The 21,594-nt window shown below is 45.7% G+C and overlaps 1 protein-coding gene across 1 annotated transcript in view; it reads right to left on the reverse strand.

Moving 5' to 3' along the window:
* Positions 1 to 21,594, reverse strand: part of LOC128306517 (neuronal acetylcholine receptor subunit alpha-7-like) — an 84,548-nt gene that overhangs the window by 28,515 nt on the left and 34,439 nt on the right. Inside the window, exons 5-6 of the mRNA XM_053044049.1 lie at positions 15,996 to 16,135; positions 13,751 to 13,795 (exon numbers count right to left, since the gene is read on the reverse strand). Coding sequence (XP_052900009.1) covers positions 13,751 to 13,795; positions 15,996 to 16,135 — 185 coding nt within the window. The remainder of the gene's footprint in view (positions 1 to 13,750; positions 13,796 to 15,995; positions 16,136 to 21,594) is intronic.

Here is a 21,594-nt window from a genome sequence, read left to right on the forward strand (position 1 = left end):
GCGGTTTAGCGGCTAAGTGGCAATGCCGGTTGGGATGCGTGCCCGTAACAATCCGGGCCCCCGGAATCGTTTCGTTGTCGTGCAAAATTAATTAATCGTTTTATTGCATTATTTATTTTACCCTGCGTTTTCTCCCCCTTTCTACCCTGTACGTCCATTGTTAGTCCATACGGTTAGTGCCGTCAGCACGTCGGTACTGAAGGAAGTCGAACTTCCGAGAAACTCCACTCAAAGCCACTCTCGCTAACATTATTACTTGACGAAAGGGTCGTGTACGTGTGTGTTTATGTGTGTTTCCACCGGGTTTTTTTTATACTTTTACCCCAAAAGAAAATCCCAACTTTTGATATCGTTTTGGGATAACGATTATCGTGTTCAATTCTTTGGAATCTAGTTCTGTTTTTGGGGGTGGGTTTTGGGAAGGAAAGGGGTTGTGTGTATATTTTGGAGCACCATCCTTTCCGCCAAAGGGCACAGCTGGTGGCACACGCTTTTACGGCAAAGGGGGGGGGGGGGGGGGGGGGGAATGTCCGTGGTGAATGCGCGGCTGCGAGTCTAATTTAGATGAATGATACATTTTTATTTCGCTGCCTGCCGAAAGCAATCATTCCACGCCTTGATTGGCAATTACGCATTCGGCAGGCAGCCGAACCCCGAGTGCGAGCGCACGATATGATGATTTATGACCGACCGGGTTTGGGGTGGTTTTGAGAGGGGGTGAGATTTTTGTTTTTTTCGTATGCGTTGTACTCCCCTGTTGGCTCAGCTGCGCCCTGCAAAGCACGGGCATCATCGGGATGGTGGTGTTGCATGGTTACTGGGATAGTTCGCATCTCGTGATGGAGTGTACCACTGTTACTACCACACTAAGCTGCCAAAGCTGTAATTTATTGTGTTTCGTCTCGTTTACTGTTTGTTTTATTTTTTTTGCGTGGTTGTTGTTGCTCCTGCTGCTGTGTTCCTACATATTCCCAGTGAGTTAAAAGTTTTGCGCGTGAATGAACCATCAAGCAGGGGAGCTATTTGGTGTGGACCGAGAATCAAGGGCTGAAACACCCAAAAAGTCCCAAAGGCTGCTGTGCTTGCGCAGGGCTATCTCGGGTTTGGGTCATTAAAATGTGGCCATTGTGTGTGGCGTGCATGTTGTGCAGGGCAGAAACACGGCACATCATTAATGGATGAACGTCTTCGTTCAGGCAGGGCCGAACCTCTTCCGATCCTGATAGCTCTCATATATCAATTTGAAGACTAGAAAAGAAAAAAAAATGCTCACACTCACACACTACAACACGAGGCGATACAGACAGTTATTTATTGTGCGTAATTACCAGCGCCGTGTCTGGTGGGAAGATGCGCCAACAAGAACGGCCGCTTCGATTCGGCCAGCATTTGCGCGAAGCGTCGAAGTAATCCTTTCGTCAGGTTTGTGCTTGATAAATTAGTTTCCCGAAATGCGATGAATCGCACGAAAAGCTCCAATCAACAGCTATGGACAATCAATATCAATAAAGCAAGCAAATCCCGTCAGAAACGAATCCCAAAACCCACCGACGGGGCCTTCAGCGCTAGACGAAACTTTTACGCTCAAACGTGCTTTATGACAAAAGCCGCACCACTTCGCATTCGCCTCATTGTCTTGTTGCCAATTATTAATGGGCCATGACTTTGGGACTTTTCCAACCCCCGTGCACGGTGCACGATATGAATCGCGTGGAGGGTGGGTGCGCATTCCTTCACGATAGCCACATCCATGGTGCCGCATGTGTTGAGCGAGAAACTCCCACACACCGGAACCGGACCGCCAACGCGTTGTCTTGATCTTGGCACGCTCCAATGTCTGGCCAACGTGTGGCCGTACAATGGACGTACGGTGCACGTGCTTGCCGCAGCCGGTAGATTTTCTCGCTAGAATCTTCCCCCGGTGCGGTATGCTCGAGCGCAATAATAATTGTGTTCGGTCCTCCCACCCCGGCAGGGAAAACGTTGGATCAGATTTCTTGTGCGCGCTCGGTGTCTGGCGTGGGATAAATCAAAGCAACGAAATAAAGCACCCTGTCCGTACACGCCCGCAACCCGTAACGACTCCCAATCTTAACGTGCGCACGGGATGGATTTATTTGTCCGAAACGGAACAGATACACCGCCGCACGGTATCGGTATCACATTACCGCTGATTGATTAAGTAATGATGCGGTGAAGTCGAACGGTGTACAAAATTCCCCATAATGCCGCGATTGTGTGAAGCACACAAGCAAGAAATTACTCCGAAATTGATTGCTGCAAATTAAAATGCCCACAATGTATCCCACCTAACCGACAGTTTTGCTAGGAAGTCGAACCTTGCGGCTGCGTTGCGTGGCAATATTCCACACGCAATGTCAATGTACAACACAATCTGTTTTTCGCCGTGGGAACGATAATGGCAACGATTTACGTGTTTTTCAAACCACTTCAGCGCCTGTTGGCAATAATCTTAATAAGATAATCGCGTGACGCGCTGGGTGGTGCTTTAGGCGCTTTGCGATTTGCATACGTACTGGGCGCATTTTCACTTTGAAGCTTAAGCGCCTAAAGGTATGCAATGTGTGTGACAAATTGAGCTACAATGGCTTTGATCGTGCGTTAACGTTAAAAAGTTTGAATTTTATTATGATATGTCAAAAAATGCATTGGTAAATTCAAATGCAAAATTGCAAAAAAGGTACCCTATTATTTGAAACCAGAATTGTAGGAAAAACAAATAAAATTTAGTTTTAAGAATACATTGTGCAACCTCAGAGGCAGACAATTTAAGAATAAATGAATAAATAAATAAATAAATAAATAAAATTTAGAAATTGAATTTTAAACTCAATTCCCTCCAAACAGTTTGGGATTATGGAAATGATTGTTGAAATGAAATGAAAACGTTGATGTTAAATTCGTAAAGATGTTGCTCCTGTTCACTGTTTATCAAAATAATGCAACATTTATTCAAAACTTGAGGAATTTTTTTTCTTCTTATATTGTAAAAGACATTACAACCGCATAATGAAGCGTTCGTAACTAAAACTTAATAATTTATAAAGGCTAAAAATTATGTAGCTTGAGAGTTAATTGGTTTGACTAATGACAAATCAGGAATCCAACTCGATGATGAAAACGTCCCTTATTGGATTGGCCCTGTCTCATTTACTCTATGAAAGCAAAGCAGCAAAACAAGAAGATATATGAATTATTATTTTATGAAACGATTGTCAATCTACAACAGCGGAATTGTTTTAATAAATTAAATATGATTTCAGATATTTGAGGCGTTTTTTTACGCTGCTCACATTTTTAACATATGCAACATATGATCTAGCCTGGATCAGACCTGACAAACTTACGGAGATTTTTATTGACATTCGCGAGCTAAAAACACATAAAATTAAAATTTACGCGCCTAGAGGTATGCAATGTATAAATTAAATATCTTGTTTATTTTACGCTTCAATATCATTGCCGCGAGTTGAACGAGATTTAAAATCGAGCTTACGCTGAAATCACTGCGAAATAGTATAAAGATAAATATTGTTCTAATAAAAAAAACGGAATCTCCCTAAATGTATTTCCGCCAAGATATCATCAATTTCGCATCTCATTTGCATAGAATCGTTTCTCACCCCTTTGTACGGCGAGAGAGATAGAGGGAGAGATCACCCCCAAACACTTTACTTCTGTCACGAAACAAACACAAAAACGCGCTTGCAATTTCATCAAAGTGTGCTCGGATAACATTTTCCCCAAAAACGCACTCAGCACACCAGCGCGACCAGGAGAGTTCATTAACACAGCGTGACGGGATTTGCATTTCAAAAACAAAAAAAAAAGAAGTTTTATTTCACCACTCGTGCCTCGTTGATGCTACCGCTTCATTAGTGTTGCTGCGCCCGGGTCATCGAACCACGACTGTGCCCAGCGTAATGAGCATACTGGCAGGCAAGTCTTTCGAAGGCGCTTTCCTTTCCAGTGCGCTACAATAAATTACATCACTAGTCGCTATAAAATTGTGCCGCCCGGCACCCACCGGGCCCGATCGTTCCATCGGCGATGCGCAAAAGAAGCTTAAGGCTTGATGATAGACGACTTGATTGAGTCTACATTGACGTGCGCTCGCTTTCCTTTCCGCACGCTTGCTGTTTTGTACAATTTTTTTTTGTGTTCGCGTTCGGTGACAAATGAACCACAAAGGCTATTTTATTCCGCTGGCAAAACCGAACAACAGCGGTAGGCAAAAATAATAACAAAAAAAACTAATAATATAAAAAGGAAAGGCATGGAGTGTGCACACAACGACGGCCGAACTTTGTCGGTCGGTGCCGTACCGGATGTCGGTGACACCGACACCGTAATGATGCGTGGCGTGGCGGTTAGCTGATACCCGATACCGCCGATCTAACCGACGGAAACGACCGACACCAGAACCATCAAGGCGCCCACCCGTCTCCCGCGTGCCGGGGCTAATGTAAATTAAAAATTTCGCTACAAGAGTTTTCCGGGGGGCGGGATGGCGGGAAGTACAGCGCTCAACACCTGCGAGCCCCAGCAGTGCCGACTAATGCACACTTTTACCACGCTGTATCGCCACCATCCTCTAAGGTTATGCGTATTTTATCGGATTATTTATAGCGACCGTTTTTTTTTTCTTTATTGGTTGTTTCGGTTGTTGTGGGTCCGCTTTTTTTTTGGTGGTTTGCGCCTTTCACTCTAGCGCCATTTTTTCGCGGCAGGGTTAGCAAGCGGGATCCGGTGGGCACATGTGCGCATGTGGGTGAACAAAAAAAAACCCCGCTTGGACGGGAGGCTTGTTTAAACGGAGACATGCCAACGGCCAAACAAGTCGCTAACAAGCAGGATTTGTCATGCGAATTGCATAACGCTAGGCGTTGGATTATACTCTTCCGCGTAGCTTATCGCTTATTTATCAAAGTTAATTAAAAAAAAATCACTTTACAGAAAAAAGCGCCCAAAGTTATGCAATTTGGATATCAAAATTCTCCCCTTAGTAGCTTTTTTCTCCGGTGGAGCTCTTATTTTTTTGGTAATCCTCCCGCAAAAAAGGGCAAAGCCATCCATCTTCAGCGGTGGAGGTGATGGACCTTTAATGGAACTATAGGAAGCCCCATTGATGATACATCAAGTCGAAAGTGCTATCTCTTCTTCTTTTGAGGGCTTTTATTTTTCTTTCTCTCTCTCTATCTCTGTCTCGCTCTTTTTGCATCAGCACGATCATTGCCCGATGATACGCGCGGATCAGCAAACCTGAAGGGCTGATGCTGGCGGGCGATAATGTTTGCGACAGGTAATAATTTTGAATTATGGATGTGGCCACCAGCGTACCCTGGTCGCATGACTTTCGCTCGCCATGATGCAGTGTGTTGCGGTTTTTTTTTCTTTATTTTATTTTGGTTCTCCTGTGATCTGTGAGGGATCGAACCCCAAAAGGAAGAAAAAGAAAAGGAAAAAAAAACAACCCCCCCGGCAAAGAATGTTTGAGTTAACCGACCGAAAGCTATCATCCCGGGCGCAAAAAAAAATATGAAAGACAGTGAACATAACACTGTGTAAGCGGAAAAACGTGCTTATTTGGGAGTGTTTGAAGAGCCGTCGGGTAGGTTTTTGCTGCCACTGACCGTCACCGTTACGCTGCACCGTTTGTTCTATTTCACTTAACGTGACGCCACAATAATCGAGACGTGTGGTGAACTTTCTCGTCCCACCTCCCATTTACACAATGAAACCTCCGGAAAAAGGAGGGAAAAGAAGGGGATGCTGGGGATGGGGCAAGGAAAAATTTCTCGCGGGGGCGATTTTTGGTGCAGGATTTATCGTAAAACCGTCAGGAGTTGGGGAAGTTTTTCATACTCTCTCTCTCTCTCTGTCTGTCTGCCTCTCTATTCGCCTTTCAAGTTTCGAATTGAATTTTTGCGCTGCAATGTTAGAAAGATGCAAGTTTGGAAAAGTTTTCTTGCGTTGTGGTTCGTTTGCCATATATTTTTTTTCTGTTGAGTTTACACCCCCTACAGCGTACAGCGCAGGCATTTACTGGGGTAGTAGATTACACAATCGACGGTTGGTCCCTTACAAAGTAGCCAGTCAGTGTGTGTTTTTTTTTGTGCTGTTTCAACACATTTTTATCTCTGCCAAAGTTATATTGCCACTGTTAATTCGTAGTCAAAATTTATGCATCTTTTCAGCTTACGGTGCCCGTACACCGGCCATCCCCGGTGCGAAAAGTTTCATCAAACTCGGTCCAAAAAAGGAAAAGCTCGGTTCATCATGGGACCAGCCACCGTACAGTTCCCATGGGACTGGGCGGTAAAGTGTGCCGAAAACCCCGAGAAAGGTTTATTGTCGGGAAAGAAGGTTAGTAGTTTCTTTACTGTGTGTGCGTGGGTTTTTTTTTTATTTTGTTAACACCCTTTGTCACACCCGATCCGACCCGTACGCTGGGCAAACCGGTGGACATTTGAAGTAAAAATGAAAAATAATTGAAGCGTTACAGTGTTTTACCCACATTGTGCATTTTATGGCACATAAAGCATGGGTGTGCTGTGGCTAACGTGAAGAAAGCGCTTTGTGTGCTTACCACTACTGGAAGGGTGCAAATGCATACGAGCAAAATAAGCAACAAATAACAGCGGCACGTAACGCGGATTGCATGGTTTTAGGCGCGCTGATAGCTTATTTAAAAGCAGCGCTTGAATGTAGGCATTGCGGTGTATTTGTTGATTTTTGGTATAAAACTAATTTTCAGTTCAGTTTGATGTAAAAGAATTAAAATGAAATGCTCACAAACAATTAAAGTAAATCTCATAACATAAAGCATTTCAAAATGCTCAAGAAGCCGAAATAAATTGGGTTTGCCTACATTTAGGCGCATTAAACTTAGAATAGTCTAAACGCAACATTCAATTGAATTCTTTTCGTCTTTTCCTTATACAATAATAAAAAAAAACAAGTTTGTATTTTAATCACGTTTGCTTAATTATTTTATCCTAAAATATATAAGGTGAAAGTGACAATGTTTGAAATGCCAACAATGACCGTTCTTTTTTCAAATGTTTTTTTTCACAGACGATTTATTCATTTAACTAATATCTGCTAACAAATTGTTTATAATTGTTTTCTTTTGTACAGCTGGACAGTCCATTATGCTATCAAACAAATAAAAACAAGCGTTGGTTAAATTTCTTCTCAAACGCCCAGATTGACCCTAGCAAATTTCGAACGCCTAAATGTATGCAATCAATTGCACAAAAACACGTGGTGGGCGCTTTCTAATGTTTTTGTTGTTGTTTCGGTGCTGTTCTCCCCAAAATATTTCGATCATTTCATCCGTTTACTTCGTTTACTGTACGCATCCCACTGTGCTCGGTTCATTCGGGTTACATCGACCAGCAGCGGTATCGGTGCCTTTCCTTATCTGGTCCTATCCCATCTCTGACCAATAGAGTGTTCATTGATGCCCGCTTTTACCAGGTGCGGAAAGGGCGAAATGTGAACACCGGCCGGGGAGTTGGTGGGAAGCAAAAGGATCTAAAGAGGATGGTATTTTATTTAAGAGTGCCCCCGATGAAAGATCCCATCCCTTTGCCGCCGAAACGACAACACAACGGTGTGTGCGTGTGCTTCCGGTGGTTCTTTCCCTTTTTTTTCGTCCCGTTTTTTTGTATCCCCTTTTGTGTGTGTTGTGTCCAACTCGCTCTGGACTCCCTCTGGCAACAGCTACGGTGTCAATCGGGAGGGGTGGACAAAATTGAACTGGGAGATGTTCAATTTGTTTGGTTGCTTAGATTTAGATAGATTTTTTTGTTGTTGTTGGTCGCCCATCGTTTTCCGTTGTTGCCCTGAGTGCTGTCGCTTAAGTTGAGACGTTTATGTGGGTGTCATCATAGCTGGCAGGCTGTTGAAAAGGGCGTTAAAAAGGGTTTCTAATCATTTTCCTGTGTGGTGTATTTTTTTTCTCTCCCCCTAATCTTTCTTTAGCTTGCCGTGCTCGCGTATCAGACCATCATTGGTGCCGGACAGCAGTGGCCCCGGTATACTAAGGGGGCGGTATAAATATTTTCGCATATTTTAAGTGATTCACCGGTCCGGGTTTCTGCGTCCTTTTCGCCATTTCGTGCCATTTTCCCATCATCGAGCGTGGTGCGGATTTCAAGCGCATCAAGCGTTTCCCAGTGCCGTACGGCCCGTAATCGTTACGCCCGGCTGCCTAACCGGCGATAGCGAGATAGCAAAGGCGTCCCGGTGTTGTTCGCCATTCCGCTTTCTTTATATCTTCCCACCTCGATTGCTCGTTTCTCCACGCTGCACGGGGGTACGGTTTTACAACAGCGTGAGGCTTACCGGGAGCCTTGAAAAAGATCAATCGAGAAATCAATTCTATTACAAAGATCATCGATCATTAGGGTATCCCTTTCCGGCCATACCAGGCGTTTCCGCCTTTCAAACAGGGTGGGCGCCCTGCCGAAGGTGGGCGTACTTGGGCGTCGCTTGATTGGAACGAACTCCACGTCCAAGAAAGGAAGAAAAAAACCTCCTGCTCCTCCACGCCACAGATACGCCAAACGCTGGAGGCAATCCAATCGAAGGTCAATTGGAGGCCCGGGTACAGGTCAATCGTAAAAGGGCACGATTAGCCTTTTTTCTTCTGTTGCTCCTCGTGCTCCTCCCCTAAACCACTGTTTGAGATGTCGTCACCGAGATAGTGGGTGATCTTGATTTGAGAGAAAGGATGGAAGATGGTCTTTTCTTGTTGTTGTTGGTTGCCGGTTTGCTGCTGGCTCCCAATAAGGGAAGGATTCCTCGCTGACTTTTGCCGTGCCAAGGTCAATCAGCAGTCGCTCCAAATGGTGAGCTTGGCCGATGATGAACATGGGCTGGCAAATGCGAGCAATCAAAACCCGCACGCCCGATTGACGATACGAGATGCGAGGTCGTTGTAAGGACTCTACATAAGGACCCGCTTTTTTAGCTAGAGTTGTGCCAAAAATTCCTTTTGCGGTTCTTTAAAAAAAACGAACGAACTGAGAGAACGAACGGAAAAAATAGTGGACGATTCTTTTCTAAAAGCTTAGCTGTACAAACAAGAAAAGGATTAGGTTTTGCATTATTTAAATAAGAAAACTTGTAATAGTTCACTTTCACATTTATTCATATAAAATGAAAAAGAACTGAACTGTGTTCACCTAAAAGTCAGAATGAACTGAACTAGTTCGCTCAAAGAATTGTATGCCGTATTTTGCCATAAAAATGTCATATTTTGCAATAAAAAAATAGAAAGAACTCAACTAGTTTGTTCAAAGAACTGCATGTGAACTGTATTTTGTCATTAAAAATTGAGAAAGAACTGAACTAGCTTTCTCAAAGAACTATAAGTCATATTTTGCTATAAAATAAACAATAACTGAACTAAGGAACTGTTTATCGTGTTTTGTCATAAAAATGAGAAAGAACTGAAGTATACTAACTCGAAGAGCCAGTATGTCATATTTAGTCTCAAAACAAAAAGAACTGTACTAGTTCGCTCAAAGAACTATTTCTTTGTATTTTGTCAAAAAGAAAATGAACTGAACTAGTTCGCTCGAAGAACCACTTATGCCGTTTTTTTGCTAAATACGCTATAAACATAGTATTTTAAAGAGGAGTAGTGTTGGATGAAGCAAAGTTATCTCAATTACCAATATGATTTATCAAATAATTCGTTCAACGAACTTACATCAATTGCAACAGTTGAAAAGGAACGGTTTGCGATTCATTTTATATTTCAAAAAGAACTCGGCCTTTCTAGTTCACCAAAAAGAACGGCAATGCGCATCTCTAGCAGTCACCATTTTCCAGAAGTAAGTGAAGTCGAAGTGAAAGCGCCCAGGAGATGAAACTTCAAGGAGATCACATTTTTCTATACAGCTGCCCACTATAACCCAGGTTTCTACTGCAGTAATTCCCATCGCAATCGGACACTCTAAAGGAAAGAACGGAGCAAAAAAAAGGTCCACTCCAAATATTCTTGGACATTTGCGTGCATGAAGGCAGGCAAAGCATTCAATGGACCACTTGGCTACCAGAGCGAACACCAAAAAAAAAAGAGCGATCACGACACAAAATCGCAATAACCACCGCAAAACCGCACCGCATATGTACATATGGGAAGACGCGCATCCCATTAGGGCACTTGTCAGTCCTGGTACCTGGTGCCTTGGATGGGCCATACCCGCGTGTAGGCTTGCACCATACATACAGGCGGTTTGCTTTATTTTCATTCGCCGCATCACCACGCCAAACCCTTCGCAAAAGCGTGCGACCGGCCGTGATTGATGGTATAAACTGCGAACCATCCTGTACTTGACAAGCGCACAAAGTCAGCCCGCGAATGGGGGGCAACATTTTGGGCGGGGGTGGGAGGTGAGAAGAACAAAAAAAAGCTGTGAATGGTAGATGGTGCTGATTTATAGCCCACTTAAAGTGACAGGTCTCGTGGAGCTCGGCCTCGGTAACTCATCATCATGGATGGCCGGTGTGTCGCAGCAAAACGTGAAAACGATGTGAATACTGAAGCTGTTTCGCAATGAATGAATGGATGGTTACTGACGGTGTGCACGCTCAAGATTCGTTGTGTTCCCCTCGCCCTTGTTCCCCATTCCCCATGTTCCCAAAATCCCCTTAATCTTTCCGTCAGTCCGTCAAGTCGGGGCAGTCCGAGACGCCGCCTCCGAAGACAGCCGTGTTGCCAACTAATGACCGACCAAGCTAAAGTGCACTTCATTCCGGACGTCAAGTGGGAAACACGCTGCTCGTCTCGTTGCCAACTCGTGCATGTGTGTGTGTGTGTCGTGGTGAGGGTTTTTTTATTATTCGGCAACCTAAAGAAAAGAACCCAGCGATCGGGGGTTTAAGTTCCTGCAAGTACACCGGTGCGCTTTCGTTTGCGAAAGTTTTTTTGGCATTCTTGCTGCAGTTTTGCATTCCTTGCACCTGGCCCCGCTCACTTGTTCCTCCCACTCCCGATGGTACTGTATGTCTAAAGTGATGAACCGTTGACAGGTACTCGTGCGACTCGAGCAGCCTAACGAGCTGTAATGCTGTGAGTGTTGGGAACGGTTTTAATTGGTAATTTTTTCCCCCAACAGAAAGGTACGCGTGCTTCACTACTTTTTTTCTACCCTTATATCCTTCCTTACCCCTCCCCCCCCCCCTAACCTCTCCCTGATACAAGAATAGCGAATTGACGTATAAAAATGGCGTTGCCTACATTTAGGCGCACTTGCCATCAGGCGGATCCTGATAAGATGATTGTCTTCGATTCGGAATCACACTCGAAATGATTGTCCCCATTACACCTCCCCACCATGGTTACTATCGGTAACGGATGCCGGTTGCCGGTGCTTCGAATGCTCGTTACATTAGAGCAAATGGTAGCGCGCAAAGTAAAGGGCATCGTAAAAGCGAAACAAACGGGGGATGACATAAAACGCGCCACGACGGCATTGCAGAGGCAGGCTGAGTGCTCTGGCAGCGTTGCTAGCCCTACACGTGGATTAGTACACGCACGCGAAACGGTAGCGACGTAATCATCATAAACTGGACATTGTTTCCACCGTGTCGATGCCGCTCCCGGCGGTGTCACTAAAGCACCCACCCACCCCGGAAAGGTAGCACAGTTTAAGAGGCTTTAAAGTGATGGCGTGTCAATGGTGGGTTATATTTTATATGGCCCCCTCACTCCTTTAGCTTTCCTTCGCGTCAGCCGGATGATATCCGCCTGTAAATCTCGTCCCATCGGCGCGGGTTGATTGATTTCTTACCCCGCTCCCAGGGCACCAGGTCACCAATAGATAATTACTACTATTCATCAAGCCGGTCGACATCATCATCACAACTTGGCGCGCACGGCAAGAAACATACCCAACCCAACGGCAACAATAAAAAAGAGCTTTCGTAGCACAAAGTTTGGACAGCATCAAAAACGGCCGCTTACAAGTGTGAACGCCCCAAACAAACCACCCCCTAACCCTGAACCTCACGCAGGGGGAAAAAAACCCACCCCGAAAATGCTCAATAGAACGTGCAGGAAACCAACGGCAGCAATTAAATGTCACCATGTCACGTCAGCAACAGCATCTGTCATTAGTGAACGGTCGCTCCCGGGATTGTTTGTCCATTTTGATTGCCGGACGATTGCTCACCCCCAACGGCTGCGTATCGCGTACAAGCGCGTGTGTGCTATTTTTTTTCTTCTTTTTGGTTGTATTTTCGCTTTCGTTACATTGATAAACATCATGACTTTCCATTCCGGAAAGTCTGTTTTTTTTTTTCGTTGGTTTGTCTTTGCTGTGACAATGCCGAATCCGGACTTTTAATTGACGCACGTGCGGCACGCCTAGCGATGGGCGCACGGATTCTGCGTTGCTCATCAATGCAAACGTCTGTTACGGTCATCGATCCGCTGTACCCGGGGAGGGGAGGGCTGTGTTAGTTGCCAAATGTGCTCAAGCCGAAACACGATACACCGATGGCGTTTGGCAATCGGTAAAGGGGTAATCGGCGGGGAAGTAATTACTGATGGAAGTAAATGAGAAATGGGAAACAGAAGTGGGTCGATACCGGGTATCGGGTTCATTTTCTTATTAGGCACTCGGATCGACTATTCCGTGTAACTGTACGACAAGTGTATCTTTATTGCTGGTGCCGCACTAGCGTGATGCTAACAAGGTGATAAGTTAGGGTTTGCATTGCTCGGTGCCTAAATTTAGGCGCTGCTCTTTAAAGGGAGTTAACAGTGGGACGTTTTTGAATGTTGTGCAGCTAAAGGTTTGGGATATAATTGGTACTGACATTCAAAAACGTCCGATTTCATCTCAATTTGATTTGATTCAAAAGTTCAACCGTTGCATACATTTAGGGGTAGAAAATATTTAAACCATTGATTAAAATCATATTTACAACAAATTATTAAAAGTGCTTTGGTGCACTTGATAAATTTCTTTTCATTATTAAATCAATCACTAAAAGACGCTGTTAAATTGTCGCTTAAACTACGAAATGATGCCAACACGGATTGTACGCCTGAATTTATGCAATCGCTCATTAATTGTAACAGAGACTCCAAGTACTATATTGACAAAAAGCGGTGGTTACGATGCAAATAACGCGCATTAATGTCATTAAACGTTTTACAACTCGATTCCCAGAAGATGCTCGATAATCTATGCACCGGTTGACGGATCTGTTTTTTCAGTGTAGTTAATTTAATTTTACAAAATTTCTGTCACATATATTAAATGTGAATAATTTTTCAACACTCTCATAACATGTACAGCAGCTTTCCTTTAGCTGCTATGAATCTTTTTCGCATAGCTGCTAAACATTTTTAATTATCGACCATACATCATTTGTCAAAGTCGTCAGATGAAATTATTACTCAAATAGCCTTTAAGTATACAATTCACTGAACAAAGCTTGACTAATAGAGGATAGCTTCTCTGGGATGCTTTAATTCATCAACTTTATTAAGAAACTAGAGAAAATAATACCAAAATGAAGTTCTTCACTTTAACTTAAAAAAAACCCCGCCTGAAAGTATGTAACCCGCAACACAAAATCTATCTTATTGTGCAAAGCATAATCTTTACTGCGCCATATCGTCACCTTTCAGAAGAAAATGGGATAAAATAATAAGAATATGGGCGTATTAAAAAGGGTAACAGATTGCGTTATGACTTACCAGCTTGAGCCAAATGTTCGTGATGAGGAGTTGATTTTTCTCGTCCTGCAAAGAAAGAAACGAGCAAACACGAAACAAAAAATCAATTGTTAAAGCACGTGAGATGTACAAAAAAAGAACAGAGTGAAAAACAAACTTCAATTTAAACCTCCAGCATGGTTGCTTCGCTGCCAAACGGAAAGCATCCTTCCTTTATCAAAAAGACGAAGAAAGCAAAAGTGATAAACACCGTTTACAAGGTGACAGTTGGCTTCGTGTTTTGGGTTTTACTTGATGTAACTGACGTTAACTTCAATTACTACAGACAAAAACAGATAAAAACGATCGCCTATGCGTTATGTTTGCGACCGAAAGAAATGACATCCTGCCATCCGGCCCTATGCTCCTTCCCCCTTCCCCCATCCCCATCCCTCCTCCCCATTCCTCCCGATCGTCCACCATCGCACACTCTGGCAAGTGCGAACGTGACTTTCGTCAACAATTTTTTAATCAAGATCAAACCACCGAGCGAAATGTGCGCTATCCTATCCGTGCGAAACCTCCGGGGCCCCATGTTGCATGTCGGTGACGGTAATTTGGCGTCTTTACGACACATCATCTACCCACGACATTCCAGCGCTCGGGTGACCGCGCAGAAGTGTCACCGCGATCCGCGCGGTGCGTGCATTGTCTTTTTTTTATTTTGTTCCGCTCTCTCGCTCGCTCACCCGGTTGAAAGAGCGACAAAACATGCTGCCAGTTGTTGCCGTACAGGGGGTGATGGGGAGGGGGAGGGGGTGGAGAGGGTGAGAGGAGGCAGCTTCTTCCACCCTTTTACCTTACTCTGTTTCACGTGGGGTGTTCCGGCTGCGAGCGACCGGAACCAACGCGTGCTTAAATTTGCGTCCCACGTCAGCGCCACGTCTCGGAACGCCCTCCCTCCCTTCCCCACAATTTCCTTCCTTTCCACCGTTTATTGCAATGTGCGGAATGTGAATTTTGAAGAAATTTGCCTTTCGCTCAATCCTTCTGCAGCTGCGTCCGCGAAAGGCGTGCGTATCCGGGTTTATGGGTGCAATTTTCAGGACATTCCGGACGCTTTCCCGTACGTTGAAGGGAAGGGTGTGGAAGGGTAAGAGGGGGAGGGGGAGAAAGGAAAAGGAAGGGAAGTGGTTGGGGGGGGTGGGAGTGGAGTGGAGCATAATGGTTCAAATGAAAAACTTTCCGAGTGCGTTGAATGGCGAAGTTTTTTTGTTGTTGTCTCTCACTCTCTCACTCTCTCTCTCACTCTCTTCCACTTTCCGGGGGGTTTTCCGCGCGGGCAAAAAAAAACGGGAAGTTTGCCGGGGAGGGGGGGAAACGCGGCGAAAAGTGACGAAAAGTTTCATCATCTGCACATTCCCCTGTACCGCCTGTACGGCGCAAGAAATCACGTCCCGCATGTGTCTTTCATTGGTCTTTCCCTCTCTGCTTTTTTTTTATTATTTTCGTGGAGTTCCCGTAAAGTTGTCAGCCACCGTACGCGTTTCGGGAATATTTTGGCTGGTGTTGTTGCATTTGTTAGATCCATATTTCAGACAACATTATGTGTGCCGGGACGGTAAAATTATCGGCCCAACTTCCGACACCCGGCGGCCACTCGGCGGACTCGGGAAATTGCAACCCCTCCTCCCATCTAATAGGATTCGAACCCCTACGAAGCCCCCCCCATAACGTGGCAACATCGACACCGCTTGTACGTACTTCTGTACGGCGTTACTAACCACACGGGCCAACGGTCCGGGACGCGATGACCAAGTCACTCATCGCCACCATTGCAAACGAAGTTTCGAACAAAGCGAAATGGCAAAGTTCTGGCAGCCGAATCCGATTACATTGCGCTTTGGCGCCCCGGGTGAGGGGGTGGGGAGGGGGTTTCGGGTACGGGTCCGCCACCATGACAAGCGGATAGTTTTGCAAAAACGTTAGGCCCCGGGACGATTCGCTGTTGGGTGAATCAAAAGGGGTGGTGGTGGTCGAGGTTCCCGGATGTGGTGGGTAGCGCGCAGGAGGTACCGTGCCGGACCAATGGGACCACGGGAGTTGCATTACGGGATCGTTTGTTTCTAACCCCACTTTGCAGAAAGTTTCTTTCGCTCGCACGGATCGCGTCCCGCAGCGGCTTGTTGCTGCTTTTTTTTCTACCCCCTCCATAACACCCCCCCCCACCCTTGTTACCCCTTTTCTCATCCCCCTTTGCCACGGTTTGTCGATTGTCTATACTTACCACGTCGATGATTTGCATCAAAGTCAGCCCGAAGCTGAGCTGCAGCGGATCCGACTCGTTGACGACCGGCCGCTCGAGCACATTGTAGTTGTCCAGCAGATGGTGCAGCAACCGTTTCTCGTGGTATCCGGCGTCAATCACTGCAAAATAGCAAGAAGAAGAAGAAGAAAACATAGCAAAGGTCATCGAAGCGATACACTGTTGGATATGGATGTTTCTGTTTTTATTCCCACCGCCAAACCGTTTCGCAAACAGCAACCGGCAACTTGTACTTAGCGAAAAGTGCAATCATCAGCAAACACACTGCAAACGATGGGGTGGTTTTTTTGTTGTTGTTGTTTTTCCCGATAGCACACAAACACACACACAGACAGGGCTTGAAGTTTGCTTTCATTTCCTGGTGGCAGTGACCAGGATCCAGTAAGAACCGAGCGCTGGACGACGGAAAGGTATAAAACCCGGTCCTCTGGGACAGGAAAATGGTTCGAGTTGACGTCTAACACACACTTCTGTTGTTTTTTTTTTCGCCTCCCGGAGCATAAACCGTTTATGGACTACCTCTGCCCACCGTCTCGAACGGTTCTCGCTTCAAGCGGGTGGAGGTGGTGATGCGGGACAGGCGGGTTGCGCGACCAAAGAAAACACACCGATTTTGCATCGCTTGTGTGCCGCGAGCCAATTTACACCATCCTTTTCCGCAACCTCCACACACACCCCCATCCCACCCCATTTTCCGCGTGGCCTCCACCAGGAACCATCGTCGTGGTTGATGGGTGTCGTGTCTTGAATTAATCTCGCGGAAAGCGCACACAAAAAATAAACGCGATTGCCGCGCGTTCGCTTTCCGTTGCGCGTGGGAGTGGGCCGGTGCGGGGAAGTGAGGGTAAGGAGCTAATTTAGCGCTTCGGGGGATAGATGAAAGCGCACCGTTTCAGCGAAACCCCCGGAGGTGTGTCTTTTGCTGCGCTGCGATGACTAACAACAAGTAACGATTAAGGCGACGCTGATTGGTGTGAGCGCCGGGCGCTAAACGCGATCCTGGAGGTGGTGGTGGGGGGGGGGGGGTTTGTGGGTGGTGGTGGTGGGCTGAGTAGTCTTTAACGTAGCTGAAACCGCACTTTGGGTTAATGTAGCAGCGGCACACATCGCAAAGTGAATATTAAAGCGAGCGGCTTTCCATTTAATTTGACAGCTGTCAAAACGGATGTTATTGTATGGTTTAACAGTGTGTTGGTGAGGTATTTGTTTTTGTATGCACTGGAGGCTTTCTACGGAAATTATTCAAGGTGAGCATGTTCATAAATACTGCCGTGGAGGACAAACACTCAGTGTACTAATCGATCTACTCCTTTTTCGAAGAACCCCTATTGAATGACATCTCCTCGAACCGTACAACTTATGTAGGGGTTTCACATCTCAGGGGGGTCTTCACAATAGGGGTCTTCTGGGGACTTTGGAAGCACTAGACGACTCCGTGCTGTAATTTATTGGACAATGAGTTAGACATAATAGACTTCACACATGACAGGAGACATAATAGACAGGCTTATAAGAACTTCTCAACTGACGGTGCGTCGTCAGTCTCTGCTTCGCCTCAAATTAGGTGAGGAACTTGCTTCAAAGCCAGCTAAAAAACCTTACAAGATGCCTTTACTGATTGACGTTTAAGTTACTGACTGCGATGCATAGTCTCACGTACCTCTAGAGCCGAAACAGGAGTTTCACAACTACATCCTGAAACTATTAATATGACTTAGCATACCGGATACTCCGTTGTTGGTCATTGAACAAGTCAAGAAGTACTTCGGTTGCTACTATTGCTAATGAATATTGGCCTGACGAGTACATACCATAATGTCAGATATATCCCGGGAGTTCAATACATGTGTATCCCTGCTTGCTTTGAAGTCCGTGTTACTGTACTAGTAATGTCACCCATCTGCACGAAGAGTCCTGGGACATCTGATTTACGGTCAAACGGTACTGACCTCGAACCGTAAACTCACGTTGTAGATTCGACGCAATATATCTCAAAGACACCTGTTTTACAACTACATCCTGGAGCTATAAATATGACCTACCATATCGGAAACTTCGTTGTCGGTTTTTAAACAAGACTCGGAGTACTGCGTACAGGAATACAACTGGATGTCATACTAGCCTCCAAATCTTCAGATCTCTCGGTCTATTACTGTCTATACTATACAGAGATGACGAGCATCTTTGGCGTCATGTAGAGACAAGAGTCTAGAATTTTATTTACTGACGTCTAAGTATCAATTCTAGTAATTCTATAATCTAAACATTGCAAAACTTTTGGGACAATAAAGAGAGCACAAAACTCTCCGCGCAGTGGGAGATTGAGAACTGAACTCACTACACCTGGGTTACCAAGCTCTCGCCGCTCGCGCACGGCTACCGGACCGGACGAACTGACGGTATGGTAAACCCGCTATATAACCGCCCATCAAACAGGCAAACCAATAAACCTACTTTTACGATATACTTTCCCCGCAGAATGCATCAAACGGGGATTCCAGCACCCGAAATGGACATTGACCCGACATATCTAGCACGGGGGGTCGAAAACCCAATAAAATTGTCATACCCTTCGGAATGGAAAAAAAATGGGTACGACACGAGACCGATGATGGAGGCTTGGTTGCTGTACGGGGTGAAACCATTTCCCCACCACCAGCGGGAAGCGGGAAAACAAACGATAACCTTGTGCAATATCGCTTATAGCCACAAATTAATATCATCGTATCGCTTCTCGTGCCAAAAGCAAAACGAAAAACGAAACAGCAAAATGCCCCACGCAGAAACGATTTCGCCGTTCGACTTTAAAAGGCACATCGGGGGGAGGTTGTGATGTGGGTTATGAAAATGGTAATCTATTCCGTTCCGATAAATTAAGTGGAAAACCCCCTCCGCCTCGTAATCGCTAGCCGGTCGAAGCGAACTGGTTTGAGCTGCCGGACCATTAGCTGTGAAATACTTCCTTCGAGCTTCAGGTTTTGGGATCCGTTTCGATTGAGCGTTGTTTCGTCCGGATGCTCGGTCCGCTGTTCACATTTGCCTAAGAACGTACCCATGAATCATTGCCGAATGTCGTAACCGTGCTGGATGCGAGCCAATGGCAACACCGAAACAATACGAATGCGGTACCAGGATTTTGTGTGTGTGGGAGAGAGATGCAAAGGGAGTCTGGAATTCTGGGAAGGGTTTGTATGTGTGTGTTTTTTTTTGTTAAATAAAATATAGCATTCTGCATTCTCAGTACTCCTACACGACTGCATCCGACCAAACTGAGATTTTGGGGTGAGCAAAAGGATACTTCGGTTCATTCAACGCTGCAACGCTGCCAGCTGTAAATTTATGAACCGTTCTTCATCGACTTCGAAAAAGAAAAATTGTGTGTGTGTGTGTGTGTAGGCGGGGGGGGGGGATTCTTACTCCACTCGTTGGAAACTTTTGATTCAAACAGGCGGTAACTCAACCGTCTTACCCGAATTCCGTTTCGCGCTTGACGGACGCTTCACATTCACGCGCTGGCAAACATAATCCACCCTTTCTTGGGGTGGGGTGGTTCAAAGGGATGAGCGGGAAGTACACACAGCACCTAAATAATAAAAAGCGAACGAACGGCAAACGAAATCAAACACGCGTTTGCCGAAAATAGCTAGGGCCCCAAAAAAAAACACAAAATATGCGCCAAATCGAGTAAGTTTTCGGCAGCTCAAGTACCGCTTCGAAAGCGTTTCGCAAACAGCAGCAACAACGAAAGAGCAAAAAAAAAACAACCAGGGAAGGAAGTTTTTAAGCGGGGTATACATTTTTGTTTGCCTTCTTCTTGGAACAGCCGAAAGACGTAGAGAGTGCCCCGAGACGGGGTGGGGATGAGACGCGGTACCCAAATTCTTCGGGAAAGCAAAATCAAAACCTCTCGCCCCCCGAATCGAACGTTGATCGGTTTTCGTTTGACATCGATTTTGTTTGTTTGTGTGTGCGTGAGTGTGTGCTCTCTCTCTCTCTCTCTCTTTCTTTACGCTTTACCCATCCCGGTGCAATCCGGTGCCGATCGTAAAATGGCACATTTAACGCTTCTGTTCCGTGCCGCGGCTTGGTGAGGCTATGATTGGCTGACGCCCGGGGGTTTTTCGCCAATTAATTTACATCTCGCAGCTCTTTCTCTCTCTCTCTTTTTCGCATTCGTCACGTCTAAAATGCAAAATTCACGCAAAACGGTTTGATTGGAAAGACGTGTCGCGTTAGTGCACTGCGCTATTGGGAGGGGGGTGTTAAAGCGGTAGCAAAAAGGGACCGTCACTGATAACCGTGCGACTGTGGAAAAGTAAGTGTGAGGGGGTTGGTAAGGAGTGGGAGGGCAGAGGGAGGGAATTATGCAACGGAAATGGGTACCGGTTGTGGTGTGGGTGAGGTTACAGAACTGCTGCTTGTTTTTTTTTTGTTTTTGGTCCTTCCTCTTATGCTGTATGGGAGGGGATGTCGACGACTAGAACATACATACTATATTTTCGCTGCACGCCAGGCAGACATCTCCGGGCGCAACCCATCCACACAGATGCTTCGACATAATCTAGTTCCAGGGAGTGTGTTTTATGATAATAACATCTGCCAGTGACATCCCCCCCCCCTTCCCCCTTCCCCCCCCCCTTTCACTATCCCGATTTTCGGCATGGAAAGCAAGACTTTTCCCATTCGGAGGGCTGTCGGTTTTCCGGTCTTCATTTCCTTTTCCACTGTCTGGTGGATGTTGCCGTGCTCTTTTTTCCCCTACCCGCTACCCCACCCGCTTTGTGCAACGTCAAGAGCACGGAAACACACACATACCACGGTTTGTGAAGTGTGTGCACTTCAGGCGAGTGCTTCATTGCGTGGAGATGTCGCAAAAGCGACCAGATTTATCGAATCGGATGTGCTGAATTTGGAACTCTGCAGCTCGCTAAAAAACATTTCCAGCCATATCCAGCACAATGTGTGCTGTTCTCTGTCCGGTGTGTTTCTGGCAGTGTGTTGCAATACACTTCACTTAGGTATCTTACTTACGCGACTCCACTTCACCCCCGAAAAAAAAAACAAAACATTTGTTAGGAATTTTAATAAAAAAAACACAATCTTATCCGGAGCTGTTTTATGAGTTCGTGCAGAATTTCACAGAACTCCTCGCCACATAACCTCAAACAGCAGACGGCGATTAAATTGACCAGCTCCGACAAGTTTGGAGCTCACGACTACCCGGAAAGATGCATGCAGATTGCGAAATAATGACAGTGGCAGTGGAGTCCCCCATAGTGGGGTATGGGGCGAGCGCGAATCGGATGGTTTTTGATTTGAAATTCAATTTCAAACGGCTCTTACGGCCGGCTTCAAGCCACCCCCACCCACCCCCATGGAAAACGAGCGTCGTCCATGATATAGCCCTGCACTGAGCGAATGCAAATATTTGGGCAGCAGCGGGCAACCAAATTCAGCTGTTTTTCTTTCGAAGGATTTTTTTTGTTTGGGCGCTTTTTGGGTTGGCGCTTTGTTCTCTTCCCGCTTCCTCGGCGGATTAGAAAGTCAAACAGAATGGCGC

This window comes from Anopheles moucheti, chromosome X (genome assembly GCF_943734755.1).
Source record: "Anopheles moucheti chromosome X, idAnoMoucSN_F20_07, whole genome shotgun sequence".
In the NCBI taxonomy this organism is placed as follows: domain Eukaryota; kingdom Metazoa; phylum Arthropoda; class Insecta; order Diptera; family Culicidae; genus Anopheles; species Anopheles moucheti.